The sequence below is a fragment of the Peromyscus leucopus genome, chromosome 2 (genome assembly GCF_004664715.2).
Source record: "Peromyscus leucopus breed LL Stock chromosome 2, UCI_PerLeu_2.1, whole genome shotgun sequence".
NCBI lineage: Eukaryota > Metazoa > Chordata > Mammalia > Rodentia > Cricetidae > Peromyscus > Peromyscus leucopus.
The window spans coordinates 117,020,285-117,040,145 of record NC_051064.1 but is presented as its reverse complement, the minus strand read 5'-3'; the positions used below and the strand labels follow the sequence as shown (position 1 = coordinate 117,040,145).

Here is a 19,861-nt window from a genome sequence, read left to right as displayed (position 1 = left end):
TTGACTGAACACCTTAAAAAACATTGAAAGATAATATGGAGGCTTTGGAGTCAGCCTCAGTTTGAAGTCTGTCTCAACCAATTATCTGCTGTTCAGACTTAGGCAGTGTTCTGTAGATGGCCCAATAATGTGGATATAAATGTGTGTGTGTGTGTGTGTGTGTGCGTGCGCGCGCACATTCCTGTGTGTTTGCAGTTACGTGGAGGTCAGAGGACAACCTCAGCTGTCACTCCCCAGGTACTGTCCACCTTTTAAAAATTGATTATTTTTTTAATAATTTATTTATTTGTATTTTATGTGGGTTGGTGTTTTGCCCAAATGTCTGTGTGAGGGTGTGGGATCCCCTGAAACAGGAGTTAGACAGTTGTGAGCTGCCATGTGGGTGCTGGGAATTGAACCTGGGTCTTCTGGGAGAGCAGTCAGGGCTCTTAACTGCTGAGCCATCTGTCCAGCCCCCAAAATTGATTATTATTATGTGTGGGTGTATACATGTCACGTGTGAAGGTCAGAGGACAACTTCATAGAGTCAGCTCTCTCCTTTCACTTTAGTTGGTTCTGGGGATTGAACTTAGGTCATCAGGCTGTAAGTGCTGCTAGCCACTCAGCCATCTTTCTGGCCCCTGTTCACTTTCTGTTTTTGAGAACGTTTTTTCTCACTAGCTTGGAACTCAACAAGTAGGTTAGGCTGGCTGGATACTGAGCCCAGGATCTGCCTGTCTCCACATCCCAGTGCTGGAATGATAAGAATGTGTGCCACCACACCTGTTTTTTCTTTTTAACATGTGTTCTGGGGATTGAACTCAAGTCTTTAACACCTGAGCCATCTCTTCAGTCCATTAGATAGGCTTTTGTTTTTAAACAAGAAAACATTAAAAAGCTGTAACTGTCACAATGTTGAACATTTCCATCATTAACGTTACCTTTGATGCTAGAAATCCCTGGCAAGGAGATAGGTTTTAGCTGGGTCTCAATTTGGTCTCCAAGAAGGTGTGAAAATTTTGACAATGCTGACGGATCTGATGTGAAGTTCTGTACTTGCTCTGTAGCAAACACATACATCTTTATTACAATCAATTCTAATACCAAATTAAATTAGTATTGAAGGTCACCTTTGAGGACGATAGCATACATATTTAATTAAGAGAAGTAGCCAAGAGTTAAAGTGGCACAGTAACTGTGAAGTTGAAGGTGTGGACTGAGGAATGTTGTGGACAAGTGAGGAGGAATCAGTATTACATTAAAGTCTGAAACAGAACCCTTGCTGAGGGTAGTATCCCTAATTTGAAATGCCCCCAAATCAAAAGCTTTCGGAGTACAGACACAGGTGGAAAACTCCACATGTGACTTCATGTGATGGGTCATAGTCAAATAAAGGTGACCTAAAAATACCAAATAAAATTAACACCAGGCCATATGTATATGGATAATATATATATGAAACATGAATGAATTTCTGTATTTAGACTTGACACCAACTCAAAGATAACCTGCAAATATTCAAAAAAAAAAAAAATGAAAGAACCTCAAATTGAAAATTGTTACCATCATTTATGCTTAGATGCTAAGACTTAAGTTGGATAAGTCTTTTGACTTCTTGGGAAATAGGCTGATAAGTCTGGTCTGGGGGCATGAGCCACTAGCTACCACTATGCTACCATAAGAATGCTATCATAAGACAATGTTAGGGGAAGACCTTCAATGTAGCTCTGTTTCTCATAGGAGAGAATCCCAGGAAAGCTATCCTACATCTCCAAAGCTGAAGAATGCTTGGTGCAGGGAGGTCAAAGCCAACACTGTCTAGTACCTTGTTCTCTCCTCACAAGACCTAAATCAGTAGATGTTAATTAATGCATCTGATAATATTGATTAAGTGTGTCCTTACCTACAGCCAAGTGGCCTGTATTGAATAATTCCATCATTACATGTTAATGACTTTCAGGAGAACTAATATTTATTTTTAAGTAAATTTTATACACTCACAATAACAGAAACATAACATTTAGGACTGGTTTAATATAAGCTATGACAGTAACATTTTTGCCTATAATTGGATGCAGGCAGCATGGAGAAGTCTATTTCCAGCTAAACATTACCCGTTCTCCCCTTAATAGACTAGAGTACAAATCAAGTACAAAATGGGCTTTTGCTAAATGAAATCGAAGTGCATCAGCCTCATCTCGGTGCGCTCAGGCATCACTCACTCGGTTTCATCAGTGCTGGCAGACACCGTCCCTACTCCCTGTGTGGGAGGCAGGCTGCCCAAGCCTGCGTGAAATATTCAGAAGTCAGCTTGCTGCTCACCTTCCTCTGCGGTCTCTGGAGGCCTGTTGCTTTCAGGTTTGTTTGTGAGAGCACTGATCAGCTGCAGTTTTTCTCGAAGCTTGGATACCTGAGAATTTGAATTATCTTCTTTCTGCCCAAAACAAAGATCAGATAGGTTTAAGGCAGAAGTGACAGCTAACTGGAGACTGCTGTATTCCCAGAACACATTTCACTGACCTTTACCAGGACCCTCTAACATCAACGAAGGGGCGGACAAATACCAGGGCTGTCTTTAGGGCAGTGCTGAGCTGGATTTAAGGCTAGACCATTAAGGGAACATTAGTTCTCCATGATCTGTTTCACTGTGAACATTCCACTGATGGGTGAAGGCATGCATATGTCAGCAGTAAAGAGAATGTGCCCTTTCTCAGGTGCCTGTTTTATACCTGCTTCCCAGATGATGGGGGACGCTCTTTTCTGGAGCTATTTTACACTAACTAAAAGACTGCCTCAGATATCACCTTGTGACCATGTCATCTGAAGCAAAACTTAAAAAAAAAAAAAAAAAAAAAGTCAATCAAACCACAAGTATTCCCCGGATCCGCCCAATATCCCCAATGTAATGATTCAACTGGTGGCAGGAACTGTCAGACATGAAAAACAAGTTGGGGTATTTCTAATTCAAACTGTGACTCGAGTTTAACACCTTCCCCATCCCACTGCCTTCTTTCCAGCTTAATCTAGGATGGCATATAAAAAAACAATTAATTGCAAAGAGAAGTTTGCTTTTCCTGTCGTTAGTGTCTGCTTATTGTATGAAAAGGCCTGGTCCTCCGTTTAGAAGTGCCACTACATCTCATTTCTCATCCCCAGTGAGTTTACACATCCCTTCCTGTCTTTACTTCCACCCTAATAGCTACTGTACAGTGGCTACCTAGTTTACTTAGGGAGATCCAATATGGACATATGAATGAAACTAGATACTAAATGCTTACTCCCAGGAGAAAATGAATCTGGCTTGGATGCTTTGATGAGATAACATGAAGAGACTGATCGACTGGCACGAAGTTATAAAAGTAAAGCCAAGAGATTTAGGCAGAAATGTGGTACTGTGTTCTGATCTGACTGTTAAAAATGTGAATTACTGCTGAAATCAATACTATTTTCTCTCTCTCTCTCTCTCTCTCTTTTTTTTTTTTTGGTTTTTTCGAGACAGGGTTTCTTTGGGTAGCTTTGCGCCTTTCCTGGAACTCACTTGGTAGACTAGGCTGGCCTCGAACTCACAGAGATCCGCCTGCCTCTGCCTCCCGAGTGCTGGGATTAAAATACTATTTTCTAATAGTAACCATCTGGGTATTTTGTGTGTGTGTGTGTGTGTTCAACATTTAAATCCTGGTTCTTAAAGTTTTCTTGTCATTCTCTCAGTGAGGTTTGAAAAAAACACACAGAAGCAGTTTAAAAGCTCAGCCTATAATGCATCAAGATCTTAAATATATACAACTTTATCTAGACAATTGCTATGGATACAATTGCTAAGGATGAAAAAGTAAAGGTAGAAAGCTTTACACCAAAAGCTTCTACAATGTGGCTTCAGCCAAGTTCATCTCCTATGAACTTCCTATCCTCTGACCTCAAACACTGTGCGCACCTCAGATGACGCTGCAGGAAGTGTCACCTCTTCCTGGCTTTCCCTTTATCTTAGCAGGAGTTAAAAGGGCTATGAAAGCGTTGGGAGTGCAGTCTAAATGTGAAATGATTTGTAAGCGGGACACCATTTTTAGATTATCTATGCCTCTGTCCCCTATCATTAGTTTAGATAACTGTGCTAATTAATTTTTGTCAACTAGACACCAACTAGAGTTACCTGGGAAGAGGGAACCTCAGTTGAGGAACTGCCTCCATTAGACTGGCCTGTGGACATGTATATGGGGCATTTTCTTAATTGCTAATTGATGGAGGAAAGCCCAGCCCACTGAGGGCGGTGAAATCGCTAGGCAGTTGGGTCTGAGCTGTATAAGAAAAGGAGCGGAGCAAGCCAGAGGAAACAAGTCAGTAAGGGGCCTTTCTCTGCAGTGTCTGCTTCAAGCTCCTGCTTTGGCTCCCTTGATAATGGACTATAACTCGTGTGATGTAATAAATGTTCCTCTCTGTGCTGCTTTCGGTCATGGTCACAGCAACAAAAGCAGACTGGGACAATACCTGTCTTAGTTGTGACTAAGTATCTGTTCACAACAGGGGTCACATATCTATCTCACTCACTGTGGCCATCCCAGCTCCTAGTAAAGCGCTGAGCACAAGGTAGGTGCTTGGTGTGATGTTCATTAACTCACTAATACCCTAACTTACTAATTGCTTGGTCTTGGAGTTTATCACAAGAGATCAAATGCTCCTCTTAGAGGGAACAGCATAGAGATGCTGATGCATTTGTTTGACTTTATGGAAGCTTCCTGTTTACCTTTATGCTCTGGGCCTTTACAGTATCAGTTCTGCGGTTCACCAAAGACTCTCTTTCCACAAGTCTCAATCAATCACTCTTCACCTTTTTCTTTTTAAGACAGGGTCTCTCACTGAACCTGGAGCTTGCCATTTTCACTATGCTGGCTGGCCAATGAGCTCCGGGAATCTGTCTGTCTCTGTTCACTCCCAGATTCATGCCACTGTGTCCAGCTTTTATGTGGGTGCTGGGATATGAACTCAGGTCTTCATGCTTGTGTGGCAGGCACTTGACCAACTGAGCCTTCTCTCCAATCTTGACACTTAATACTTCTTAAACCAATTGGTCAAGTTTATTGAAAGGATACGAACCACTTTAAACACAAATGGCAAAGGGGTGGGAGAACAGAAGAGAATGGAGACGGGCACCAGGAGACAAAGTGGAAACAGAAGCTTCTAAGTATTTTAGCTACAACCTTTAACACTGAAGTACAAAGGGCAACAGAACTTCTACCCAGATCCAGGCTCAGTGTGATGCTATTGGAAGAAATAGTAGGACAGATGGACACTATTACCAATTATCTTTGCTGGATAAAAATAAGAGGGGGAGGGCAGAGACAGCAGGGGGCTTAGGTGGTAAGTTTTCACAATAAGCTCGAAAACCCTTCAAGGCACATTATTCATCAAATCATTCAAAGTTCTCAGCTCTTACTTAGCTTAACTGCGTTCAAAAGGGCTTTAAAAACGAGGACTCTTTAATCTCCACAGCTTTGTAGTAAATTACACACTCTTATAAAGCAGGAGGGCCCGGCAGAGGGGACAGGTCTTTCTACCCCACCTTACAAAGCCATATTCAGGCAGCTTGCCAAAGTTCACTGTGGCAGAGCCAGCTCAAGCATTCCTTACCATGTGCCAGGACTCAACTTTATGTGTAAGTTAGTTTCCAGCTTTGGCAGTTACTTGAATTTACAGTACAGTTTCCCATATTTGGTTTCCATCAAAAAATATATCACGTCTTTGCTCTATTGAACCTTTAAAAGTGAGACCTATCACTGTTAACGAAATGATCCACATGAATCCCATCATGATGTACAGTTGAAATGTGATTATAAACAGACTCTGTTCATGAGATCATGAAGCCAGCAAGCATGCGTCGCCACCACCTGGCCTGACTTTATCTTTTTAAAAATGTTTTTATTAGCAAATATTTTTATTAGCAAACAGTTATACATTATGATGGGTTTCATTATATTTTCATCCATGTACATAATATATTTATCATGATCACCTCCATCTACTCCCTCATTAACCCTTACATGTTCCTCCCACTTCTGCCAATCTTTTTCTTCCCATCTAATTCCCCTCCTCCTTTCATATCTTTTCTGTGTGACCCAGCTGGTTTCATTAGGGTTTGTTTATAGAAGCAACTTCATCTGTTTTAAATGGCTTTCCTAATATTATATGTAAAAGGTTTCCTCTAATATGCAGACAGGAGCAGGATAAATCTGAAAGCCAAGTTCAGGGTTAAAAAAATGGCACAAGATTGTTGTATCTGCCCCTCTTACCACTTGTAACGCCTTAAGAGAAAAGAGAAGAAAATGAAAAAAGGCCTCCTTTGGAAAAACATGTCCAAGTTTCCCTACCTGACGGGCCACTGGCAACACTGTAGGACTTGTCATTTCTTGTCAACAAGTTGTACTGAGTTGCCATGTTTAAACTGACCCTTGATCTCACCCCTTTAAACACACATACCCTGTGCACTTCAGAGAGCTATTATATGGATTTAAGCAGACATAAGTTAAGCACAAGACAAATGTGTAGCCTCTTAAGTATGCCAGACTACTGTTCACAGAGGACAGGGAATATCATCTATGTCCAGACAACACACACACCAACACAGAGCATGCCACAGCAGAGCTGAGAAGGCTTACCACGATGGAGGTCAGGTTTGCTCGTTTTTCTGCCTTGCTCAGTGCAACCACATCACTTTCTATCAGGCTGAGTCTCTGTGTCAGGTTACTGAGTGTCTCATTCATTCCCTCGAATTTAAGGTCACTCTGTCTCTGGTATCCCATTACAGTACTGTTGAGTTCCTCTAAGGAGTTGTGAAGGTACAGGATATCCTAGAGTGGAAATAAAAGAGTTGTGGGATCCACCTAAATACTGCAACTAGACAAGCAGGACAGGAGCATCTCAGCAACCACTGCTGCGTCAAAGAGGGACGGTACTTTTCCTGGCCGTGACCACCAACTGCCTCGATCTGCTTTGCTCTTTCTCTAAACTGTTCCCAATCTGCCCTCTCGGATTGTTTGGCCTCAGCTAGACAGGAGGGTGAAGAAGAGAACTGTCTGCAAGCTCCCACTCTGGTCCCTCAAAGCGGTGAGTCTGGGAATTAATTTCTTCATGTTTACCTCATTTGCTGGCAGGAGAGCATATTGGGTTATTAACTGAAGTCCCATTAACTTAATTGGTCAGAACAAAGCTACCTTAGGAACAATACCAATTACTGAATTGGCTCATGTAACAAAAGCACAGCAAGTAGTGCATTATTTAGTACAAGATTCAATTATTTTTATTGGCATATTCTAGTACTGATTGCTACTTAAAAAGGAATGATGACTCTAGGTTTTAAAGGGCATTAAACTCAGGACAGAAATTCTTCTTAGAGATTTCCTTTATTCTCTTTAATGTGATTCTGAACCCAGTATCCCTCCCCTCTTTTTGTCTTTAGACTTTAGAAAACACCAAGTTTCAAGGATATGTTTCTCAAGATTCTTAAGAATTTTCTGTGGCTCAAAACAGCCATCACTTTGGATTTTGCCCAGATTGTTATTTGCCATAGAGTTTGATAATCTGATCATTCTGTCTTTTTCTTTTCTTTCTTTCTTTTTTTTTTTTTAATTTATTTATTATGTATACAGTGTTCTGCTGCATGCAAAGAGCCATATCTTATTACAGATGGTTGTGCCACATGTGTTGCTGAATTGAATCAGGACTCTGGAAGAAGAGCATGTCTTACTCTGAGCCATCTCTTCAGCTCCTCTGTCTTTCTTTTTCAAGATGTGAAAAGGAATTTACTTCACTGGTTGACATACAAGGGAGAAAGCAGAGTACCACAAAAGAGATAGGACCCCTAAGTATCAACATACATCCTTTCTGCTCAGTTCTCAGACAGGAGGGTGATGTATGAGGCACCTGCTAAGGCACTTACTGGGGCACTGTATGTTAAGCCCATATTCCTTAGACTGCTTCCATAGCCCACCCAAGTGAAAGTACCTGTTTTGAACTTTCACTGTGGGTTTTACTGTCAAGTTCTGACGTAGCTGAAGATGATGGTATGATTTGGTTGCTTCCATTGGTCTCCTTTAAGAAATATTAACACAAATGGAAGTTAGTACATAAGCAACAATTAACTACTAGGTTACTTAACCATCTCTTGCCTCCTTAGGATATAGCCACGGATTAATCTACAGAAGTCCCCCAAAACTTACATTATGACCCATCTCAAAGGTGTCATGGGTATCATAGACTTTTGAGGGTGCCCAGCCTGAAGCAGAGGCTGGATAGCAGCACCCAGATTACCCCAGGAATCTGAGCTCTTCCTAGTATGCCTCTCAGTTTCTTAATGGAATGAATTCTTTAGAAACTCCTCTCTTCTCTCCCTTATTACCTGTGGAAAAACTGCATAATCAAGGGCATAGCACAGGAATGGTTCACGCACACGATTGGTCTTCCCTTCATAGATGCTGATACCTTCCCTTTCCTTCCTACTGCTCTAGTCTCTCTTTGCAGACACTTAACTGTAACTATAACACGTTTAGATACATTTTCACCCTTTACTGGGAAAAACTGTACAGCTGATTCCTTTGCAGCCCACAGCTATGGCTTAGCACAGTGTGCTAGTAGGAAGGTTAGTAGTGGTAGTCATGGAAGGTTAAAAGATGCTGATTCAGTTACAACAGTGTCATTGGCAAAACAGTTCTCCTTAAAATCTGAAATCCTAGACATTTATCAACCTTGCTTTCATACAAATTGAAGGTAAAATTAAAAAGTAAAAGATGTAACACCTATGGTTCTAGAAGCAGAAAATAGTTAGGAAAAAGTATTTTAGGAAATGGCTCATTACTTGAGAGCATGCACAAGACAAAGGAATTGGTGAGTTCTATCTTTATTACTATGGGTTACAGAGGTTCTCAGTGGCAGGTGAAATTAGAAGTGAGGTGTCTGGACACCTATGTTGAATCTTTTCCCTCTAGGTTAGCTCCACTACATAACAAACAGTGACCCACTAAATAACAGTGAGTACTAGTTCAAATGAAAAGCCCTCCTTTCTAGAACTCTCTGATGCAGCTCAGGTTCCTTGGTACAAACTGAAGTTAACTTGTTTCTTCATCAGGATAGCAAGGGCTGTGCCACCCTTTTTTCTACCTTTATAAACTCCAGGGAGCTGTTACAAAGTGGTTATTGCTTGGATGACTGTAGAGAGCTTGTATGTGCAGTTGCATTAGGAGACTGAGATGTCTGAAAACAGCAGGCGTTGCTTCCAGCTCAGCTACTTGTTGTTACACAACAAATCATCCTCAAATTTTGGGGTTGAAACAACAATGTTTTATTTCTCACTATTCTGTGGGTTTACTGTATTCGGTTTGGGAGATGGTTGAGGATCAATTCCACGTGGTCTAGTATGAGATGATACATATGGCTGCATCCCACTGACTCCTGATGGGAGCTGGAACATCTAGATGACTTTTCTTCCTCCGGATCACTCTTTCCCTGGTCTCTCAGCACCAGGGGTGTAAAAACCCTGCTCAAATCCCTGATGCTCAGAAGAGTGAGAAACAATACCTTGCTGGAGTGGTTTGCTTGCAGCAGTAAATGAGACAAGTTTCTATTTCCATCTCTTTTTTTCTGATACCTTTCTGATCTCCTTCTTTTCTTACCCTACTTTTTCCATCTTTGGAAAATGTGTTATGAACATCTCCAATACTATGTTTACAAAAGACCTAGCTTCAATTCTGTCTACCATAATGGTTTGACTTACAGACTGTAGACCAATGAGGTTTTTTTTTTTTTTTTTAAGCAGCAGAATAGGGTCTGGTTAGCTCATTGGGATCATGACACAGGAAATAGAGAGCAGGCACATGTTGCCTTTCTGTAGTGTCTATAGATCTTACCATACTGCTCTGCAGTAATTCCAAGGTTTTCTTGTGTTCATCCACAGTTTTCTGTATTGCCTCCACAGCAAGATGGACACTATTTAAAGTATTGCCAATGGAAGCCACGCTCTGAATAGAAACAATGTAGGAATATCAGTTTTCCCCTTTAAGAGCTTTACTAGGTATAACTGACATGCAATACATGCACATATTCAAAATGCATAATGAATCTGTGAAACTATTTCCATAATAGAAGCAATAGACATTATCCCCACCCCAAATTTCTTCAAGACAACCATTTTCACCTTCTGTCACTATATATTAGTTTGCATATTCTAGAACTTTACATAAAGGGAACCAATGAATAGATACCTTCTAAAGCCTTTTTTTTAGTGTATCTTCTTTTACTAAGTGCAATTGAGATTCATTTATGTCTAAGCTGCTCAGCATGTTACATGCCATTATATGGTTTTATCAACTTGTTTATTCACCAGTGAATGGACATTTAGCTTTTCAGTATTTGACTATTACAAATAAAGCTGCTATAAATATTCATGTGGAAGTCTTCACGTGGACTTGTGCCTTCATCTCCCTTCATACTTTCTCATTATCACAATACATAGATGAACAGCTGGCCATATGGCAGATCTATGCCTACCTTGTTAAAAAACTTACACACTATTTTCTAAAATGGTTGTGCCATTTTACAGTTCCATTAATAGTGTTTAAGAGGGTTCCTACTACTCCATACATTCACAAGTACAGGTGCTGTTAATTTATACAATTTGCCCATTCTAATGGCAGTGTAATGGTATGCTGTGATTTTAATTTATACTAAAGCACTAGCTAAATAGTTTAATTATTTCAACTGTATTCAAACTATGAATTCTATGTAACTTATACTGAAACAATTAGCAAAAAACATAATCATTCATTCTTTCTATGAATAGTTTTCCATATATATATATATCAAGCTCTTTTCTCAATTAAAGAAAACCACAATCTTTCCTAAATAAAATATATTTTCCTAAAAAAATTATTTATAACAGCCATATACTGAAAAATAAATAAATAAAAGAATAAATCTGGGACTCACAGATAATACGCCTACCCCTAAAAAGTTATTATTTGGTGGATTTTATCCTTTTATTAAGACATACTGACAATTTACAGTGTGACATCAGTATTTTTAACCAAAGTTATTTTATTATTTTGAGAGAGTCTCATTTAGTCCAGGCTGCCATATAGCTAAGGATGACTTTGAATTTCTGATCTCCACCCCATAGTTAAACAGCAGGCCAGCAGACGGCCAGTCAAGGCTATTGGCTGTCAACAGTCAGGAGTATTAAGTGATGACTTTTGAGCATGATTTTTAGCTCTAGGAAACCCAGCTGGCAGTAGAATTCTGTCAGCAATGAGTGTACTTAGGCAACTACTTATTTTGCTCATATTAGTCCTAAAGAACCCAAGTATACAGAGGGTACGATTCAGGAGTCATTTTTAAAAAATTAAGAAATTATGCATATTTGTGTGAGTATATGTGTGGGTATGTGCATGTGAATGCAAATATCCATGGCGGCCATAAGATGTTATTGCATCCCCTGGAGCCAGAGTTATAGGAACCAAACTCCAGTCCTTGGCAAGAGCAGTATGTGCTCTTAACCAATGATCCATCTCTTCAGCTTCCATTAATTACTTAAAAAAAAAAATCCAAAAGAATGTTATTATTTGGTGGGTTTTATCCTTTTATTAAGACATACTAACAATTTACAGTGTGATACCAGTATTTTTAACCAAAGTTATTTTTATTATTTTGAGACAGTCTCATGTAGTCCAGGTTGCCATATTATAGCTAAGGATGACTTTGAACTTCTGATCTTCCTGCCTCTACCATCCACATGCTAGGATTATAGGCCTACATCACCACAGCTGGTTTTATGCGTGGTGCTGGGGATCAAATTTAGGGCTTTGTGCATGTTAGGCAAGCACTCCACCAGAGCTGCATCCCCAGTCTCCAAAGCAGTGTTTTAAAACTACACTGAAACAAGAATTCAAGGGAACAGGAGATGATAACGTTTTCAATATTTAAAAAATTACATGGCATAAATGAAAGCCAGCTAGGTTTTGGAGATTAACTACCACTTCAAAACTGAATCATCATTTGCAATAAAAGCAGTGCCCAGCAGGGTTTGCAAAGAGATAACATTTGGGGTAGGATCTAAGTTTGGGTAGAATCTATGTAAGCAGTGTTGTTGCAAAAAGCCACCATACACTGAAAGCCACCTACTGTTAGAGAATCCTCACTGGCTGGCTGCCTGAGCCCGTGAGGACACAGGAAGATAGTGAGCTCTTGTTTGGGGGTTGTTTTTTAGGAAAGCAGCTGACAGATCATGTAAATCCTAGAATGAAACTCTGAAACTAGTATTCCTACCAACTGCAGAGTGCCTGGTACACACTGGAGGAAGCTCCACAAGTGCTTATTGAATTAACGAGAGCAAGAACAAGCCGGTTTCACAAGCCGGTTTCCTTTTCTAAGGTAAGGCTGCCAAGTTGCTTCTGTAGGGCTACAGAGGCCTGCCTTTTCCTACTTGATCCTTGGGAACAAAGGCAAGAATCCGCTTCATTAAAGTTGCCTGAACCTTTTTAATTTAAATTTTGAGAGCAGACAACCATACTGGACAAGTAGCAAATTACAGGGACTGAGCACACAAGGCTGTTGTTGTAAAACATCAACTTTTATTTCTGTTTGTGGTTTAGCAATTGCTCACTTTGTGCAACAATTTAGATATTTATGGACAGAGCATGGCATATAATTGAATCAAACATCACAGGCTAACTTTTAAAAGCCAAAGATCCTAGATTTAAAATTAACTGTGCAAGGGACTCTTACTCCCAAAGTCTTTCTCTCATTTTTTGTTATGGGGGCAATGCTCTCTGCGTTCAATCAGAAACCGTGTTTTCCCTCTCAACCCCTTTTCACTCTCCCCATTCCGCTCTAGGCATTCCTGAGTCTCATCCTTCTGGCTTCTACTTGTCTGCTGTTAACACTCCAGGGGTCAAATAAATGGAAATTACGAACTGCTGTTTGCACAGGCCTTGAGGTCTATGATGTACACATAAATAATTGTTTGGGACTTACAGACACCTTTAGAAAACAATACCAAATTATTCCCAAAGTAATTTTTTTTCAGTTTATACCTGAGAGTGTTTAAAAGTACCCTTTGTCACACAACTGCTTCTTAATTTTTAATTTCTGCATTTCATCTTAGATTATCTCGAAACAGCAAAACAAAACAAACAATTCAACTCCTTTCCAATCATGGAAAAGTAGAGGTTTATAGCAACTCTCGTCCACAACTGGTCTGGGCTCATGAAGACAGTGTGATGACAAACTGGAAAGGAAACTGCTACCTGCTAACACAGTGGTCCCAGCAGAGCAACTCTGGAACACAGACAGACAAATGAAAAACTGTATAAACCATAAAGTAACCTGCTGAAAATTAAAGGCCCAACTGTCAAGGTTGTTTTGAACTCCACAGAACACGATGGTAGACTCCCACTGCTCTTTTGGAGCAGCTGATTTCAAATGCCAGGTTTTCAAAGTGAACTCTTCAGAATTCCAGCATTAGGGTAACCATAGTGCCCAAACATGGCACTTACCTTCTGAAGTCCCTCTACAGTGCTAGGCAGGCTAAGTAAATCTGCGGCAGACTTGACATTGGCTTTCAGGTGGTTTACTGCAGAACTCAACAGAGAAATCTGAAAAAGATTAATACATAAAGAAACACAATTTGTCGAGTATGTGCTTCCTTCACAAGCTCTATAGCTCACAATGTCAAGGTACTGTCAGCTTTCAGGAGCAGAAGAATTGCAGTGTTTTAGAAGAGCTGAGAATCAGGAAGCAGCAATAAGCCCCCTCTTTCTCTACCCAGTTTAAACTAATGCCAAAGATGCAGAGCCAAGTGTCATTCTTTACCTTAGTCCTAGCAGCTGCACGGCCCTAAACTCTTAAATTACTCAAAAGATGCAGTGATTACCACACAATCCTTCAATAGCTGAACAGGAAAAAGCTGATGATCAAGGACCACTTCAAAACTTCACTTTGGTAAAATAGAAGACCTATTTAACTGAACTTTTGTTCCTGTCCGAGTGGGAACATATATTATAAAGTAAAAGCCCATCATCACAAAATATAGTCCACAGGAACTGTATCCTGACAACTTGAACAGCACTTTCAACTACTCAGGGACTTGGTTTTGGTTTAATAATGTGATTAATATTTCAAACTCAATAGCTCAACCAAAGCATTACTTTGTACCCTGAAGGAGCTCAATAAATACCCACTGACTCACTGAAGGATGCAATGAATGTATTAAAACAGGAATTGAATCAAAATAAAATGTGGCTTCTTTTCTACTACTTTGGGGTAGGATTTAAGTAGCTGGACTCCTGTCTGAAGGGGACTGGGGGAACCTGTGTAACATGCAATTTCAGGCTCTGAGTTCACATTCTAACAAGTCCTGCAGTGTGACTCAAAATACTCTTCAAAGAGTCTTGGTGCCAGACTGCTTTCTTATTTTAAATTTTAGGATGAGAATAAAGGTTTGCCAATAAGTGCAACAAGAGTGGCCTCATAAACACTCGATTTCCTGGGCTCTTGCTACAGGCCAAACTGGCAGGCACCAGAGAATGTGAGACACAGCAGGACCAGATTCCTTTTCATTCCTTCAACAAGTATTTGGCATTTTCCTTGTGCTGACACCTTAGCTGCAACCCTAGGGATTCAGCCAGAACATTCTGCTAAGCTGCTTCACAGTTCCTGGCATACAGAGAGTGTGAGATAATGAAGGGTTGTTGTATTAAGCCGGTAAGTTTGGAGAGCCAATGTAACCCAGCAACAGATGATTAGTATAGGTTACAAGAATTAAATGACACGTGACTAAGGCTCAGCACAGTACCCAGTACACACGACCAAATCAGTGGCAGTTCCTCAGAAGTGAGATTGAATGAGTACTTACACATGCATCCTCCCTAGTGTTCTCAAACACACAGATCACTCACCAACATCCTAACTCGATCCATTTCAAAACAAAAAGATGAGACACCTCATCCCACACTGAGAAATACTTTAGAAAGCTATAAACCTCATAGAGCAGCAATTATATCAGGAAGGGTTTTGTTTTTTGCCATTCCTTTAAGAAGCTATGGATAATACTGAGGCTTCAAAGAACATAAGGAAACAGGCTTATTGTTCGTGGGAATGTGAACTGGAAAAGGATTGTTTTGAAGGAACAGCCCTCTAAACCTGAAATGTTTATATCCTTTGTTCAGCAACTTCATTTATAGAAACCCATTCTGAAGATTACTTGCTCACAGGCACAAAGAAATATGCACAACAAGTCTTTTTTATTTGTACCAGCAAAACACTAGAATAACTTAAGTGCCTATCATTAGATATGTAGATATAGTCAGTGAACAAAGGATGCTACACTACACCACATATCGAATATCTCCATTTATTCACATACACACTTGGTGTAACCCATACGCTGATGCATATTAAAAACTAAGGTAGTTTTACAAATACATAGGAGGTGCAGACAGTATTACTGACATGAGACAACTATGTACACATGTGAAGGGAAGGGACTTCTCTCCCAGGTATGTTTTACAATTATTCTATATGCCCTACTATGTAGTATCTTTCAGACACGAGTGAATAAACTACTTTCAATGACAACTGGCCAGATCCTCAAGGGATAACACACTGCTCAGGGTTATCTGGGTAGAAACTATTCTGTCCAACATCTTGAGGCTATGGCAGAGCTAGTCCGAAGTATCTTAGGAACATTATGGTCTCAGAGAAGGCTAGTGTGGCTGCTGGAAGCTGCCATTTCACTTAAAACTAGAGAAGTAATAAAAGCCAATACAGTGGGGTGGGGGTGGGGGGCGCGGCGGCGGCGGCGGCGGCGGCGGAGGGCGGCGGCGGGGGGGGCGGCGGCGCACACCCTTAATCCCAGCGCTCAGGAGGCAGAGCCAGGTGGATCTCCGTGAGTTCGAGGCCAGCCTGGGTTACAGAGTGAGTTCCAGGAAAGGTGCAAAGGTACACAGAGAAACCCTGTCTCGAAAAACAAAACAAAACCAAAAAAAAAAAAAAGAAAAGCCAATACAGTAGGACTAGGTTAGGTCTTCTCTGTGTGTCACAAACATGGTGGATCTAGACTCTAGAGTGTTAGCTGCATCCCTGACAGAGTGTGCTCTGGAGAGCTGACCGTCAACTCTGTAGTTGCAGATCACACAAATGGTGTTTTTCAGACATACGGACCAATGGAATCGAATTGAAGACCCTGACATTAATCCATGCACTTATGAACACCTGGTTTTTGACAAAGGAGCCAAAACTATACAATGGAACAAAGAAAGTATCTTCAACAAATGGTGCTGGCATAACTGGATGTCAATATGTAAAAGATTACAAATAGATCCATATCTGTCACCATGCACAAAACTCAAGTCCAAGTGGATCAAAGACCTAAACATAAATCCAGATACACTAAACTAATAGAAAAAAAATAGGAAGCACTCTGAACGCATGGCACTGGAGACCATTTCCTAAATAAACACCGACAGCACAGACCCTGAGCACAACCATTAATAAATGGGACCTCTCAAAACTGAGAAGCTTTTGCAGGGCAAAAGACACAGTCAATAAGACAAAAAGACAGCCAACAGATTGGGAAAAGATCTTCACCAATCCCACATCTGACAGAGGATTGATCTCCACAATATATAAAGAACTCAAGAAACTAGACATCAGAGCACTGAACAGTCCAATTAAAAAATGGGCTAAAGAGCTAAACAGAGAATTCACAAAACAAGAACTACAAATGGCTGAAAGACATTTAAAGAAATGCTCAACATCCTTAATCATCAGAGAAATGCAAATCAAAACGACTCTGAGATACCACCTTACACCTGTTAGAATGGCTAAGATCAAAAACACCAATGACAACCAATGTTGGAGAGGATGTGGAGCAAAGGAACACTCCTCACTGTTGGTGGGAATGTAAACTTGTACAACCACTGTGGAAATCAGTATGGCGGTTTCTCAGAAAATTAGGAATCGAACTACCTCAAGACCCAGCCATACCACTCTTGGGCATATACCCAAAGAATGCTGATGCATACCATAAAGATACATGCTCATCTATGTTCATAGCAGCACTATTTGTAATAGCCAGAACCTGGAAACAACCTAGATGCCCATCGACGGAAGAATGGATGAAAAAAATGTGGTACATATACACAATGGAGTACTACTCAGCAGAGAAAAACAATGAAAGCATGAAATTTGCAGGCAAATGGATGGAACTAGAAAAAATCATCCTGAGTGAGGTAACCCAAACCCAGAAAGACAGTTATGGTATGTACTCACTCATTGGTGGATGCTAGATATAAAATGAACAATCAGACCACAACCCATAGAACCATAAAGGCTATATATATATATATATATATATATATATAGCATGGAGGTCCCTAGGACGACTGTGGCTTATAATAAATTTCAGTTTTACTCAATTATTGAAAAAAAATAGCCAAATGAATAGAAACACATGAACTATGAACCAAAGGCTGAGGGCCCCCAGCTGGATCAGGCCCTCTGAATAGGTGAGACAGTTGACTGGCTTGATCAGTTTGGGAGGCAACTAGGCAGTGGGACCAAGTCCTGTGCTCAATGCATGAATTGGCTGTTTGAAACCAGGAACTTATGCAGGGACACTTGGCTTAGTCTGGGCGGAAGGGACTGGACCTCCCTGGACTGAGTCTACCAAGTTGATCACAGTCCTCGGGGGAGGACTTGTCCTGGAGGAGGTGGGAATGGAGGGTGGGCTGGGGGTAAGGGGAGGGCGTGGGAGGGGGAGAATAGGGGAACCCATGGCTGATATGTAGAATTGAATGGTATTGTAAAATAAAAAATATATATCACAAATAAAATAAAAAAAAAAAAAAGATGCACTCAGGGGCTGGAGAGATGGCTCAGAGGTTAAGAGCACCGACTGCTCTTCCAGAGGTCCTGAGTTCAATTCCCAGCAACCACATGGTGGCTCACAACCATCTGTAATGATTTCTGGCGCCCTCCTCTGCATAGATAATAAATAAATCTAAAAAAAAAAATTAAAAAAAAAAAATGGTGTTTTTCTCATTTAAAGGACCTGGATCACAAACTGGTCACCAGCTCAATTACACACCCCACACCTCCCCTCTTCAGTAGAGCCAAACTGTGTGGGAAACTACAGTAAATGTACAAGGGGGTACTCTCCCATTATCTCTGACCTCAAACAGATACATTCTAGAATGTGAGATTGGATTCAAGCATTACAGAACTTATCAACAAACATCACAGTTTACAATCTGAAGACACTAAAAACTGAGTTAAATAAAAACCACTAAGGAAAAAAAAACACATTCTAGCCAAAAGATGAGTTATGACTTCTATGCATATCATGATTTTTTTTAAATCAGCAAAAGTAAAAATAGCCACTGTAGATTATTGCTTAATATAAATTTTATACTTCAAAAGCAGAAATGCTGTTTTTTTTCTTTAGGGTTGATCTTAATGTTCTTTAAACAGTGAGAAAAAAGTTGAGAAAACAGATAATCACAAATCATGAATGATTATGAGTAGGAATTCCCTACATAGCCCTGACTGTCCCGGAACTCACAATGTAAACTAAGTTGGCCTTAAACTCAAAGAGATTCTCTTGACTCTATCTCCAAAGTATTGGAATTAAAGATGTGCACCTGGCCCTACTTAATCCTACAAAAATGGAAGGAAAACAGGCTCCCAAGACTTAAGTATTTCAATGCTAGACTGCTACACAGCTGTGACCTTGGGTAAGCTCTTTTACCTTTTTTGAGTCTCAATTTTCATTTGCTTCCCACCCACCCCCCTCCCCGCCCCATACAGGGTTTCTCCGTGTAACAGCCCTGGCTGTCCTGGAACTCACTCTGTAGACCAGGTTGGCCTCAAACTCAGAGATCTGCCTGCCTCTGCCTCCTGAGTTCTGGGATTAAAGGCGTGTGCCACCACCGACCAGCAAGTCTCAATTTTTATCTGCAAACTGGGGTTAACACTTCTTACTCTTTGTGACTCAGGACATAAGGAAAGGAGATCATACATGCAGTACAGTCAACAGAGTGGCCTGCACAAAGAAAACATTTAATGTATAACGTTATTACCATCACCACTCATTTTCAGGCTGAGTACAGTGTACAATCTCCTAATGCAATTAGATGCATATGCAAACGACCATCATACAAGTGCTTAAAAGAGAGCAGCAGGGAACTAGGAAGGGCACCTAAGGTCCCTGACAACAATGCTTGTTGATTTACTTTATCTCTGGCTTCTTTCCGTGCCCAACTAGGGCTATAAGGAAGGACTAAAATTTCCTCAATACACAGTCTTTTCACTTATCGATTCTTTTACAAATGCAATCCATTCTTGTTAGTAGGCAGTTATCTTCTGAAAAGCTACAGCAAATGCGGAATTAGTGAATGCTACACCACTGTTCCTAGGTGTGGGGGCTAGGTTCCTGTGAGCCCTTTGGTCATGTTTTCAGTAACTTATCAATACAATATATAACCTGTTTTACATGTGTTCCTGTTTAAACATCTCATTTAACGATACTGCTGATTTATTAACACTGAACACACAGCCAACAGCACTGAAAGTGATGCCTGAAGGAAGCCTACCTAACAGTGAAATCAACAACAAAGGCACAAAAATGTGAAAAGTGACATGAAATATACCACAGAGCCCAGTTTGCTGACAATATGAGAACAGGACAGGGTAGCAGGTGCTGTCTTGCTCTACTCCAGGTGTCAGTGTCTGGGTAACTCAGTTATTGCTGCTGTGCCTACACCAGTGGATGCCTGAAAAGGCCTCATTCTTACAGACTTGGAGGTTACAAATAGATTTTAGCAAGCAGATGCAATTATGAGGCTCT

General features: G+C 40.5%; 1 protein-coding gene across 1 annotated transcript in view; it reads right to left on the bottom strand.

Annotated features, from left to right (window-relative positions):
• Nucleotides 1-19,861, bottom strand: part of Efcab14 (EF-hand calcium binding domain 14) — a 40,168-nt gene that overhangs the window by 7,545 nt on the left and 12,762 nt on the right. The window contains exons 4-9 of the mRNA XM_028889243.2: nucleotides 13,512-13,610; nucleotides 9,870-9,980; nucleotides 7,972-8,058; nucleotides 6,627-6,818; nucleotides 2,302-2,413; nucleotides 921-1,040 (exon numbers count right to left, since the gene is read on the bottom strand). Coding sequence (XP_028745076.1) covers nucleotides 921-1,040; nucleotides 2,302-2,413; nucleotides 6,627-6,818; nucleotides 7,972-8,058; nucleotides 9,870-9,980; nucleotides 13,512-13,610 — 721 coding nt within the window. The remainder of the gene's footprint in view (nucleotides 1-920; nucleotides 1,041-2,301; nucleotides 2,414-6,626; nucleotides 6,819-7,971; nucleotides 8,059-9,869; nucleotides 9,981-13,511; nucleotides 13,611-19,861) is intronic.